The 14,453-nt window shown below is 45.0% G+C and overlaps 1 protein-coding gene across 1 annotated transcript in view; it reads right to left on the bottom strand.

The window, feature by feature from the left end:
* Window positions 1-5,647: 5,647 nt before the first annotated feature.
* Window positions 5,648-14,453, bottom strand: part of myrfl (myelin regulatory factor like) — a gene marked incomplete at both ends in the record, with an annotated part of 32,227 nt that continues 23,421 nt past the window's right edge. The window contains 4 exons of the mRNA XM_079816741.1: window positions 5,648-5,734; window positions 6,915-6,989; window positions 7,257-7,365; window positions 12,110-12,184. Of these exons, the coding sequence (XP_079672867.1) occupies window positions 5,648-5,734; window positions 6,915-6,989; window positions 7,257-7,365; window positions 12,110-12,184 (346 nt within the window). The remainder of the gene's footprint in view (window positions 5,735-6,914; window positions 6,990-7,256; window positions 7,366-12,109; window positions 12,185-14,453) is intronic.

Here is a 14,453-nt window from a genome sequence, read left to right as displayed (position 1 = left end):
ACAATTTCAGAGGTGTTCATTTGAAAAAAAATGTGTTGCAAGAATGGCTTAATTAATACTGTAATATATGTACAGTACAGGACTTTTTTGACATTGCCAACCTGTAAATAAATTTTAGAGCAAGTAATAAACACAAAATGGATTGTTTGAGTTGCGTATTGTGCCTTTTTCCTTTACCACTATTTGTTTAATAATTTTAATGGAACCGGAATCGGAACCGGAATCGTTAGGCGGAACCGGAACCGGAACCGGAAAATTTCTCACGATTCCCAACCCTACTTTTGAGGGAGCAATGAGGTCAACTAACTCAAAAGAATGGGTACAGCCATGGATGAGGAAATCCAGTCTCTAAACGAGAACAAAACATTTACCCTGACGACACTGCCAATAAGCAAGAAAACAGTGGGGGGTAGATGGGTTTACTCTATCAAGACTGATGTAGATGGAAAAGATAAATAAAAAGCGTGGTTTGTGGCCAAGGGTTACAACCAGAGAATGGGAATAGACTATGGGAAGACATTTTCATCCATGGCAGACTTGACGAGTGTAAGGGTGGTGCTACAGAAAGCAGCACAGGACAATTTACTCCTGCATCAAATAGATGTGAAAACAGAGTACTTGCACGCTCCCATAGACTATGAGATCTACATCAATCCACCAGAGGGTTACCAAGAGAAAGAGGGTATAGTTTGCAAGCTAGAGAAATCACTTTACGGCTTGAAACAATCCAGGCGAAATTGGAATAAGGTTTTGCACGATTGTCTAACTTAGAATGGATTCACACAAAATCCAGCCGACCACTGTGTTTATGCCAAAGAGTCAAAAGAAGGTAAAGTGATCAAAATTACATGGGTCAATGACTTGATTATTGCAGCAAGAAATAAAGAAAGACTGAAAGAAGTAATAGAGATGCTTGCAGAAAAGTTTAAAATGAAAGATCTGGGCGAACTCAAATTGATTTCAGTCAGTCAGATGGGTGTGTAAAAATGTCACCGGAATAGTACACTAACAAGATACTACAGCGTTTTAATATGCAAGACTGTTGGACCAGAGAAACACCCTGCAAGCAAAAGTTTGAGTATACTGGGAATGCAGCAAAGATGGAAGATATCAGAATGTACAGATAAGCTGTGGGAAGTCTTATATACCTGATTTGCACCAGACCAGATTTGAATTTCGTAGTGAGCAGGTTATCACAGTATTTTGCTGAACCTATAGGAACAGTGGGTCACTGTGAAGCACGTACTTGGGTATCTCAAAGGCACAGCAGAGAAAGGGTTATGTTTTAGGAGAAACGACTGTGAGAAACTAGGTATACAAGCCTACAGTGATGCTGACTGGGCAGCTGATACCAGTTACAGATGTAGTACTACAGGATACTGTGTGAGTCTTAGTCAAAACAGCTCTCTAGTCTCGTGGAAGACTAGAAAGCAGCCAACTGTTGCGCTTTCCACATGCGAAGTGGAATATATGGCAATATATATAAACATCAACATATAAATATGAATCAACTTTATAAACTAATATTTTCTCTTTTTTATAGCGGGTGAACATATCCTCGATAGTATTCTATATCTGAAACAATCGGATTGCTTTGATATCGCTACTTATATCCACATTTCCGAAGATCCACAACTAGCCTTAGCCCGCTAGCATCACCAGCATGGTCTCGCATTGTTTACACTCAAGAACTACTCGAGAAATTATTGTATATCTGTTCTAATGGTGAATGTATCGGATGTATGTCTACCTTTGAGTGCAGGTGAGGACACAGTACAAAAAAGCACTGCACTGTGGTACGCTATCAAGAGAGAAACTCATAATCTAGAGCGCAAATGGAAACAAACTCATTTAGAGGTCTTCAAAATCGCATGGAAAGACAGCACTTCCCGTTATAAAAAGGCTCTAAAAGCAGCCAGGGCCGAGCATATCTGTAAACGAATAGAAAATAACCGAAACAACCCCACGTTTTTATTTAGTACAGTGGCCAGATTAACAAATAAACAGACATCACCTGAACAAAATATTCCAGTACAATTTAGTAGTAATAAACTTTATTAATTTCTTCACTAAAAAAATCGAGAGCATCAGAAATACAATTATAAATGTACAACCTTTGACAGCGTTTTATGATTCAGCCAAAATGATCGCCCCTCAAGAACAATTGCAGTGCTTTACAACTATAGGACAGGAAGAGCTAAATAAACGTATCAATTGTTTTAAACCAACAACATGTTTATTAGATCCAATACCAACTAAACTACTGAAAGAGTTGTTACCTGTAGCAGAAGACTAGACAAATGCTGCCGATGTGAATACATATCAATTTTCAATCAAGCAATGAATTAATGCATGAGTTAATAAAATATTGTATTTACTGACAACTATCCACCTGTTTCCGGTTTCGCTATTGTAAAAAAAGAACGTGGGTAAAACTTCCGGTGAGGCGGCGGAAGTAGTATACCAATGGTATTTTGTGTGCTAAGTGTTTTTCAGATCATTGGCAAGGTTTCAAAATGATCATTTTTACTTTTTTTTTATCAGATGGTGCCACAAGGGTTAAGTGAAGGTTACTGTGAAGCAACATTTGCAACATGAATGACACGCACTAAACATTTCAGTTTAGCACATTTATTAGATAATTAATAATATCACAATACAATTTTCGTGTACTTAATTGTCCTTCCTTACTTTACTGACCTTCCACAAAAGTTCTGCTGCATGACTACAACAGCGTCCTGGCCCTAATTCATGAACAACCCGCTGTCTGTACTTCACCTGTCACTGATGCTAGCACCCATGCCTTGTGATGGGATACGTGTAGGCTCGGGCTCGGTGCAATTTACGCTTTTAGATACTGATACGACTCTGAACTTTTCAATTTGCTCATCGCCTTACCATCACAGGCTACTGAATCTAGAAAATAACAAAAAATGCTACCGTACGTGATATGACGCCACTTCTTCACGTCAGCCTCCCAACCAACTACCGCGGAGGGTAAAGGTAACGTTACTGTTGTTTCAGCCTTTTGAAAGTTCGTTGAGGTTGTGTTCCCACATCGTTAGCAAATTTCCTTAAACCAAAACAAGTCCTGGATCAGCAGCTTCCAAGTTCCATGGGACAAAATGCTGGCATGACTGTTACAGGCCATGGAAAAAAAGGGTTGCTTGGTACTGTTGTTGTTGAAGCAATGCAAGCACACTGCAAAAAACCCAATAAAGCTGACTGTACAGAAGTGGCCTGAGTAATTGTATGTATGTACCCTGGTACTATTGCTAATAAGTCTGAAGAAGGTGAGCAGCTTAACTGGGAAGCAGTCACGTGACAAAAGAACGAGACTCGTACCCGAAGACTCGAGAGATAAACTAAACTAATCTTTTCTGTTTTCGGTGACTATGGGGCTCCCAGCCCCAAATCGTACTTTCTTTTGTCACTTCACATTTAATCACGTCTGTTCCCTGGAAAGATTAGTTCACCTCTCGTGTCTTCGGGTTCGAGCCTCATATGCAATGCATGCAGTCCAGAATCAGAATTGAATAGTTCATGAACTAATGACTCGAGGGGTGAACTATTCAATTCTGATTCTGGACTGCATGCATTGCATATGAGGCTGTCACGGCCCAGATCAGACATGACGATGGTACTAACGGCTCGAACCCGAAGACACGAGAGGTGAACTAATCTTTTCAGGGAACAGGTGTGATTAAATGTGAAGTGACAAAAGAAAGAACGATTTGGATCGTGAGGTGAATGGTGAATTTAAATTTAAGGCTACAACATGTTTAAAATGCTATTGCAGGGCTATGGCCATTTGCAGAGCTCAGAAACATTACAAAGATATTTCATTTTGTGTTTAGCTGCTTGGTGGGAACAAATAACTGAAATAACATTAGTCAGCGGCTTATGGTTTAGCCATTGTATTTGCACGAGGCAAGTTGTTTCAGTGACTCGTTGATTTGAATCAATTTATGTTGCTGACTATTTAGGTAATTAATGGCTTTTGTTGTTTCCTCTTGATTTTTGTAGCACCGCCTCGCTCAGCACTCTTGGCGCATGGAAGGGGCAATGGACGGGCCTGGCTCCTCAAGCTCCTTGGGCACAAAGGGTGTCGCTATTAAGGACACGCATGTTCACATTAATTTAAAGGGGTCAATAAACTGGTTTTTTATTTTTTATTTTTTTCTGAGGTCAACTTATGGCTTTTGCGTGGTTCTTGCACCCCCTGAAAAGTGATCTTACAGTGATCTGTGGGGTATTTGAGCTAAAACTTCACATACACACTCTGGGGACACCAGAGACTTATTTTACGTCTTGTAAAAAGGGGCACAAGGGGCCCCCTTTAAATAATCAATTTATGTAAATGATAACATTTCCATGAATAGGAAAGTATATTTTCAGGTGTATCTTTTTAATCTAACCTACCTTCCCAGGAAAATCTTTACTGGGGCTCATGGTGGCTTTATAGTGATCACAACACACTCTTTAACATAATTATGTATTCACAGAAAGGCATAAAGCTGGTTCCGGTCCTGTCTGTCTGATCATTACCATTTTGTTTGTGTCAGTGAGGAATAGTCAGCTCTAACACAAGTATGGAGTGCCACAAGGATCAGCATTAAGTCCTCAACTGTTTTCATTGTACATGCTTACCCTAGGAGATATCAGGAAACTCTCTATATTTCCACTAGACCTGATTCAATTTCTAAATTATCCAAGTTAAAAGCATGCCTAGTAGCCTATGTGAAGTGGTCCTGTATGGTTTGGAATAGGGAGAGCCTACTGGGCAAACATTTTTTAATATCGTATAAGTGTTGTCCACAAGCATCTTAACACATTTATCTAGAAAACATCTCGTAGTAGCACATTCACCAGCACAGCACACTGATCCTGTTGTGCATGTTTTGTTTTTAACACATACACATTAATTTTTTTAGTACCTATAAATCACATTCTTTCTTGTTCTTGAGCTACACTTAGTAGTATTACACAAACTGGTTATACCAGGATACTTTCTACTTTTCGATACACTATACTCGTAGCTCGCAATTCCTCTCACAAACTCTCTTTTCACAATTAATTTCTGTTACATGACTTGATCTAGTACTGCTAAATGCTATCCTTTTATAATAATAAGTACACTGTGTGATTGTGGGCTGAAAAAATCTGCCTTTATTGTGGTGTTTAATATTCAGTGAAAACTTCAAAAGTCTTTAGCTACAAAAAGAATTGGACTTCTAAAATGATCATATGTCATACAGCTAGACATTATTTAGAGTACTGTTTCTGTAGTTGAATAATTGTTTGGTCTACAGGTGTACATATGAACTATGCTCAGTTCAATACAGGAACATGATGTGAGTCTACCAGAGTAAAAGATTATATGATTGCATAGTTCAGTACAAAAAAAAACATAATCTCTTTATTGTTGAAACATGTATATGTGTCAAATCATAACTGAAGACCTACTTTACTCTTTGTGTTGGAGTTCAGATGTTTCCTTCTGATTCCAACACACCAGTAAAATACGAATAAACTAATATCAAACATATTTGCTTTTTTTTCCAGCAACAACAAAATGAAACGTGAAAGTCAAATCAATGGATGTTTTTGAAGGGCTGTTGTGACAGCAGCATCATCTGGTGTTAGATCAGTCACAGCGACGGTAGAACTGGAAGTGGTAGTCAGTAAATAAAACTTCTGCGTAGTTGGGATCAGTGCTACAATCAGCCAAACCCTGTGTGAAAGGAACATGTCCATACTGACAAAATACAGCCAAAAGATTCAAAATAGAATAGACATTGGAGTTTAGTTTAACACTAATATAGGCAGAAGTACAGTCTGTTCGATATTTCATCCTGTTAAAGCTGCAGTCCGTAACTTTTTTGGGTTAAACATGATCCAAAATCAATTTTTGAGCAAGTACATAACCAGCCAGTGTTCAAAACTATCTCCTTACCTTAGCCCGATACACAATGTTAAACTTGTAATAATGTTTTCTAACTTGAGTGGTACTGGTGGGTTTCCGTGGGAAATACGAGCGTGCTGCCGCCATTACGTCACGTCCGTATAAACAAGGGAGGAGTCCCGGCTCGTAGGCTATATTGCGTGTGAGGATCGCATACAGTCTATGGTGAGGATGCTGCAGGTGGCAGATCATTTAAAGCCTTTTCTCACAGCCGCTGGAATAATTAAATGTATCATTTTGATGACAGATTCTAATCCAGAAAGGTCCGAACGATTAGTGATTAGACTGTACAGAAATTAAAATCTACAGGTAATGCTAATACACACTAAATACACGTAGTCACGTACTACTGATGTTGTTAACAATAATATACAATAATATTATAGTTATAACAATAATAATTTGCATGGTTTGATGGGATATGAGCTAAGTGATCGATAGATGGTAACGCAATTTTATTATTCTTTTTTTTTTTCAGTTGGTCAGAACAAAAGTGGCATACATGTTACTTACTTGTTCACATTACATTTTCCAGTGAAAATTCTTATTTTGGTCATACTTCCAAGACGTAGAATCTGTGATTCGGATGTAGAGTGAATATCCACACCGGTGTGTTGACTAACAACCCCCGATACTCCTCAAAACACTAGATTCATCCGTGCTGAGATACTGTGCAAATGCACAACCCACGTACAGATGATAATTCCGCAAATAATTGCAATTGCAGGTTTCAAACAGAGATGACGAACTTATGGACTGCAGCTTTAAGCTCACCTCTGATTTTCACAAGCCTTGTGTTGTAGTCCACTGGACAGACTGTACTTCTCCCCTCACAGTGTCATTTTCCTTCACGCCATATTAATTATGGTGTTAACCCTGATTAAAATCTTCAAACAAAGACGTGCATTCACAGATTAACACACAAACACAAAGATGCACAGGAACTCACAGCTACTGAAGAGCGGAAATGGTAAGAGGACCGATGGTGATTCGCCACCGCCAATGTCCACTTATGTATGTAGCCCTATGGAAAAGAGAAAGACTTAAAGCATTTTACAGGAAATTTATTATGATTTGCATTATGCTTTATTTTCATTAACAGAATCAAATCAATTCAAATCAAACTCTTCAGTTTGAATAGTTTGCAACAAATCAATGGTATTATCAAATAATTACAAAGAATGTAATTCTAAATGTATTATGAATAAAACAATATTTTTATATTTATAATTAAATGGGTTTTTTTTCTAATGCATGTAGCTTTGAGTGTATACAGTAAGTGTTGATGTACCTGTGTGTTGAGAGCAGTGTTTGACTCTGGGCTGTTGTAGTCGAGTACTGAAGAGCACTGTTCGCTCTCATCATATGAACACAAGTGGATCACCAGCAATTCATTTGTTCTAACAAAATATAAAACTCATTCATATCAATAAGAATGTGACCCACATATGCAGACAGTTTTTCCACATCTATCATAATAATATACTATAAATGTGTGGAGTGTATAAGTGAGGAGACTGGAGACAGAGATGCGTCGAGTCGACTTTACTATCCACTTCAAACATGTAATACTTTACAGCGTAATGTAAAACAACAGTCACACAACGTTAACCCGGAAGTGCTTAACTCGAAACCCCGCTCCCTTAAAGGTACAGTCTCTAGGTGAATGTCTCTCTATTTAACTTGTGGGTCACCACACAGGCCCCCCCAGAATTCACCCATAATAACAGGCCCATACCGAACGGGTACTCAAAATAGAACAATCCAGCTCATAACAGTCCCTAAGAGTCAACGCATAGGGGGGCGGACCAGGCGACCGTACCGGCTGCGCTTAACAGGAAAAGGGCAAGGGGCAAGGGACGGGGCAGGGACCGTGCCAGGGGAGAGGGCAGGGGCCGAGGCTGCTGCTGGAGGTCGCCCTCTCCGTGGGGGCTGGGCCAGCTGAAGCGGTTCGCCAATGTCCACATGAGCAGGCTTGAGACGGTCTATAGCCACCCGCTCAGGCCTGCCCCCCATATCCACAACAAAGTTCTTAGACCCTCCGGCCAGGACACGGAAGGGCCCATCGTAGGGGGGCTGCAGCGGGGTACGATGGCCATCGTGGCGGATAAAAACGTACTTGGCTGACGGTAAATCCTTGGGCATGTAGGACTGGGGGAGGCCATGGTGAGACGTTGGAATGGGAACAAAAGCGTCTGCAATGTTCCTGGACACAGCACGATGGGCGGCAACTGACCAAGGGGCCGTGGCACCTGGAAGAAACTCCCCCGGAACGCGCAGGGGCTGGCCGTACACCAGCTCGGCTGATGAGGCTTGAAGATCTTCCTTGGGGGCGGAGCGAAGGCCAAGCATAACCCATGGGAGGCGGTCAACCCAGTTGTTGTCCGTAAAGCTAGCCCTGAGCGCAGCCTTCATGTCCCGATGAAACCGCTCGCAAAGTCCGTTGCTTTGTGGGTTGTAGGCTGTGGTACGGTGGAGCTTCACCCCCAGAACCTCGGCGACCGCCGTCCAAAGCTCTGATGTGAACTGTGGACCCCGGTCCGAAGAGAGGTCGGACGGTGTTCCGAAACGGGCCACCCAAACCATAATGAATGCCCGGGCTACTTCGGCTGATGTAATGGAGGACAGGGGAACCACTTCTGGCCACCTAGTTGTCCTGTCCACCATAGTGAGGAGGTAAGTATAACCACGGGAGGGGGGCAGTGGGCCCACCAGGTCCACATTCACGTGATCAAAACGTCTCTCTGGCACTTTGAAGGGTGCCAAAGGTGCCTTAGTATGACGAGTCACCTTTGCGCGCTGGCACGCCACACAGGCAGCAGCCCAGGCCCTAACGTCCCTCCGCAGGCCTGGCCAGACGAACTTGGCCCCCACCAGCTTGGTAGAGGCCTTCACCCCGGGGTGGGAAAGGCCGTGGATGGCGTCAAAAACCTTTCGCCTCCAGCCAGCAGGTACCATGGGGCGCGGTTGGCCAGTGGAGACATCGCAGAGGAGTGTAGCGTTGGCTGTGTCAAACGCCACATCTTTCATGAGCAGCGCCGTGGGGGCCGTCCTGTAGGCTTGTACCTCCGAGTCCGCAGACTGATCCTCAGCCATGGCTGCGTAGTCGAGACCCAAGTGGACGGATCCAGTGACTGCCCGGGAGAGGCAGTCGGCGACTAAATTATCTTTGCCGGCCACATGCTGAATGTCAGTGGTGTACTCTGAGATGGCAGAGAGCTGGCGCTGCTGTCGACCAGACCATGGCTCCGAAGACTTAGCCATGGCGAACGTCAGCGGCTTGTGGTCAACGAAAGCCGTGAACCGCCGTTCCTCCAACAGGAAACGGAAATGACGGGTAGCGAGGAAAAGACCCAGGAGCTCCCTGTCGAAGGTGCTGTATTTCCTCTCATTGTCACGGAGCTTCCTGCTGAAAAAGGCCAGCGGCTGCCAGGCTCCTCCTACCCACTGCTCACACACAGCTCCCACGGCATAATCAGAGGCGTCCGTGGTAAGAGCAACTGGGGCGGTCGGAGACGGGTGCGCCAGCAGAGCAGCGTTGGCCAGCGCGGTTTTGGCAGCCTCCAGGGCCCCTGGGGACCAATCTCCGGGGACCAATCCAACACGTCCGCCGGTTTTCCACCCCGCAAGGCGTCGTACAAGGGTCGCATAAGTTGGGCCGCATGGGGGAGGAAACGGTTGTAGAAGTTCACCATGCCCAGAAACTCCTGCAGGGACTTCACGGTGCGTGGGCGTGGAAAACTGGCTACGGCGTCCACCTTGGCCGGGAGGGGAACAGCCCCTTGCGGGGTGACGTGGTGGCCGAGGAAGGTGATGGACGACTGGCCAAACTCGCACTTGGCCGGGTTAATGATGAGACCATGCTCACTAAGCCGGCCAAACAACTGCCGGAGATGCGCCAGGTGGTCGTCGGCGGATGCGCTGGCCACGAGAATGTCGTCCAAATAAACAAAGAGGAAAGGCATGTCCCGCAGCACAGAGTCCATGAGGCGCTGAAACGTCTGCGCTGCCCCCTTGAGGCCAAAAGGCATCCGTAGAAACTCAAAAAGGCCAAAGGGTGTGATGACTGCTGTCTTGGGGACATCCTGCGGGTGGACAGGCACCTGGTGGTAACCGCGAACCAGGTCCACCTTCGAAAAGATGGTGGCGCCGGCTAGGTGGGCATAGAAATCCTGTATATGCGGCACTGGGTACCGATCGGGGGTGGTGGCATTGTTCAGGCGACGGAAATCACCACAGGGACGCCAACCGCCATCAGCTTTGGTCACCATGTGCAGAGGAGAAGCCCACGGGCTGTTGGAGCGTCGCACGATGCCGAGGTGCTCCATGGTGGTGAACTCCTCCCTGGCAATCGCGAGCTTGCCGGAGTCGAGGCGCCGGGCCCGTGCATAAACCGGGGGGCCCACTGTGGTAATGTAGTGCTCCACGCCATGCTTAGCCACCGCCGATGAGAACGTGGGCGTGGTGATGTCAGGGAACTCAGCCAGTAGGCGTTGATACCGGTCTCCAGTGGCCAGCGTGTTTGACAGACAAAGCGCCCCCGCCCCTCCAAGCGTGCAGGGATATGAAGCAAAAGAAAGGGCGTCGATCAGGCGGCAGTTCGTTACATCCACCAACAGCCTGTAAGCGCAGAGGAAATCCGCCCCCAGGAGAGACGTAGACACAGCGGCCATGACGAAATCCCAGCCAAAACGCCGCCCGCCGAAACACACTTCCACATACCTCGTGCCATAAGTACGAATGGGTGTGCCGTTAGCGGCATCCATCGGGGGGCCATGGCCGCCAGCCATGGTGTCCACAGGCTTCGCTGGCAGGATGCTGCGCTGAGCCCCCGAATCGACCAGCAGCCGCCGGCCAGACAAGGCGTCAGTGATAAATAACAGCTTGCAGTCGCGGCCAACGCCCATAGCTGCTAATGAGCGCCGGCCCTGGCTTTTCCCTGGGCTCCAAAACTGCAAGGCTGGCGACATTGCTTGGCCTTGGCCCCAAACCTGGAGTGGTAGAAACACCACCCGTCCTCGCGCTGTCGGTGGGCCGTCACAGCAGCTGCGGTGTCCGGGTCGTCCACCGGGGGTGGAAATGGGGCAGACTGGTGTTGGGGAGGTAACAGTGCATGAACAAACTGCTGCCGGTTGGCGAGGAAAATCCTGTCTGCCTCCACAGCCATCGCCCGGTAGTCTCTGGAGGAAAGGAGGGGGGAACTGGCCAGTGCGGTGCGCACGGGTGCTGGAAGCTGCCGCAGGAAAATGTGGGCGAAAAGGAATGATGGATCCGCCGAACCCAGCACAGCCAGCATCCTCTCCATTAACTCAGATGGCTTGCTATCGCCCAGGCCATTCAGGGAAAGCAGGCGGTCTGCTTTCTCCAGCTCTGACAGCTCAAAGAGGTTCAGCAGGAATGTTTTAAGCGCGTTGTACTTGCCGTCAGCCGGAGGAGCCTCTAATAGCGCCATAGCCCTGGCTGTCGTCGAGGCATCCAAAGCCGCTACTACATGGAAATATTTTGTAACGTCCTGTGTTATCCCTCTCAACTGAAACTGAGCCTCGATGTGCTGAAACCACGGCCGTGGATTGTTCTGCCAAAAGTCCGGCAACTTGATGGTGGCCGCATAGATCGCGCCGACATTAGCCGCGCCGCTAACAGCGGCCGGCGCCGCGGCCGCATCATTTTCACCACCGCCGTTGTGTGACATATTTCAACTCGCGTCGGGGTCACCAATGTGGAGTGTATAAGTGAGGAGACTGGAGACAGAGATGCGTCGAGTCGACTTTACTATCCACTTCAAACATGTAATACTTTACAGCGTAATGTAAAACAACAGTCACACAACGTTAACCCGGAAGTGCTTAACTCGAAACCCCGCTCCCTTAAAGGTACAGTCTCTAGGTGAATGTCTCTCTATTTAACTTGTGGGTCACCACAAATGTCTATAAATATTACACAAGCAGGAGTGCGATTCATCCACCTGAACAGCATGAAGCCGCAGTTCTTCATATTAACATGAACATGTCCAAGATTTTAATTTTGAATAAAATACAGTTAATATAAAAAGTTTGAACACCCTTGTTAAAATTACAGCTTTTTGAGATGTAAAAAAGAGGCCAGTATAATGAAGACTGTGTGCAGTATGAACAGCCTACTCACCTCATTTGGAGGGTTATGGGCATGTTGGGTGGGATGTGTTTACTGAGGGGAATGAGGTACGTGTAGTTTCCCTTCCTAGAAAACATAGATTAATGGGTAAAATGCAAATTCATTACTATAGAACATTCTTTGATCATTTTAGTAAAGTAGGTCAAGAAATCCCTATATGTGCTATAAACACTGCTGTATAAAGCCTGGGGCACGATTTTCGGCTGTCCCAGATGAAAGATTGTCATTGTGAAACAATCGTGACGATTTCTGTGATCATGGCTCCTAATCATTGGTCCTATGTCGTACAGTGAGAGAGGTTCAAAGACGGCCGTTGTCACGGTCTTGAGACTAAAGATAGCCAACATTTTCTGACAGTGTCAGAAATTCAGTATGATCACCACACAGTGTGTTTACTACTACGACCTACGTCTAGGGTCGGTTATCGATCGTTTGGTTTTTTTTGATACCGGTGCCAAACCGATACTTTTAAAACGGTACCGGTGCCTAAACGGTGCCCGAACCGATACTTAAAAAAAAAAAAGAGCCACAAAAAGAGGTGGATGAGATAAAAGAATGGCTTTTTATTGATTTTTATTATTTTTTTATTATTTAAATTGAACAATTTATTACAAGTTTAAAGTATACTTAAATATATGAATATAAATAAATACTGAGCGTGTCTGTCTCTGGCTCGGCGCCAGTCAAAGCGCAAAAGCACGTTTGAATTTAAGTGGCACCGAAATGAGGCACTGAAAACTGCGTTCTGATTCGGTCCGGTACATACAGTGTTGCAAAGTCCAAGGTTTTCCAGCAGAATTGGGCAACTTCAACACTGTTGCCGCAGGCTGTTTTTCATGTCCGCGGGTTGAAGCGACCCCAATTATGTGATATTTAGCCCCGGGAATGCGAATTTTAGTAGGCAACCATGGCAAAAAAAACGATATTTACTGGAGAAGCCCCCCTGAAACGCGATTGGGCTTGTTTTGGGCTAGTTTTGAGTAGCAATTGGGCGGGTTTTGTTGTGAAAAACCTGGGTACATACCGGTTATGGGTTTCCCATAACCCAATCCTACCTACGTCTACTGACCAGCCAATAAAAATGCGACATGAAATCAACGCGACATGGCACTAAAACTTAAAAATGCTAACCTCAAGCTCTTTTCCCTTCCTGTTTCGCCACGTCATCTTTTTTTCAGCACTAATAAAAACTATAACTGCCAAAGTGTGATTTATCATGAGCTGCGTCTAAAATCGAATACTTCTCTAGTATATAGTATGCGAAAAACAGTACGCCAACAGAGTAGTATGTCCGAATTCATAGTATTCGAAAAACAGTAGGCGAAAAGTACCCGGAAGACCTACTACTTCCGGCGAGATTCTGAAGTGCGCATAAGATGGACACTTTACAAACCGATGATGCCACGTGAGACAATTTATGAATGGAGGTGATGGGACGCAACTGACGCTGGTAGGTCACATGATCATGACAACATGGCGGATGTAGTACGTCCGGATTACATTCATACTACATTCATTCGTACTATGTAGAACGTACTTTTTTAACGGTCGTAAAGTTTGTTCAAATTAAAATGTAGTACCTACTAACATAGTACGCGATTTCGAACGCAGCCCATGGTCTTTTTGTTTACCACTAGCGCATGCTAATGACGTTTTATTCTTCTATAGAAACTGGCATCGTAGCCTATGAGTCAATAGGTGTCATCATCGTACAGTCTACATGCATGTCGTACCCAAGTTTAATTTGTAATGATCTTATAGGATTGCAAAAATCGTGCAGTGTATCCCGGGCTTAAAGCAGCATAGACCACGTAACTTGCTGCTTAACTACCATAGTACGATGCATCGTTGAAGAAATCAACTAGCTTGTCATGACTGTTTCCTGAAACCGTATATTGTCGCAAATTTGTCTTCCAACCACCTTGTTTAATGATGTCACACAGGTGGTGGATAACCAGTGTTGGGAATAACGGCGTTATAGATAAACGGCGTTACTAACGGAATTACTTTTTTCAGTAACGAGTAATCAAACGAATTACTGTTTCTTCCGTTACAACGCCGTTAGCGTTACTGAGAAAAAAAAAGTGTGGCGTTACTATAATTGAGCTCACTGAAGCGGTTTCATCCGAACAGGCTCTCTGTCAGTCGGACCTGCAACGCGCGCGTGTGTGTGTGTGCGCGCGCGCGCCAGCCATGCGTGTTGGGGGTGGGTTGGGTGGTACACATAACTGATGATGATTGGTGGGTGTGAGACAAGGTTGAGGTTGATAGGTTGAGTTCACACACACACACACACACACACACCTATGACGCACACGCATATGCACAGTCAGCG

The sequence above is a fragment of the Gobio gobio genome, assembly GCF_949357685.1.
Source record: "Gobio gobio genome assembly, chromosome: 5".
Taxonomy (NCBI): domain Eukaryota; kingdom Metazoa; phylum Chordata; class Actinopteri; order Cypriniformes; family Gobionidae; genus Gobio; species Gobio gobio.
Note: the sequence above shows the minus strand (reverse complement) of the source record. Positions and strands in the feature narration are given on the sequence as shown.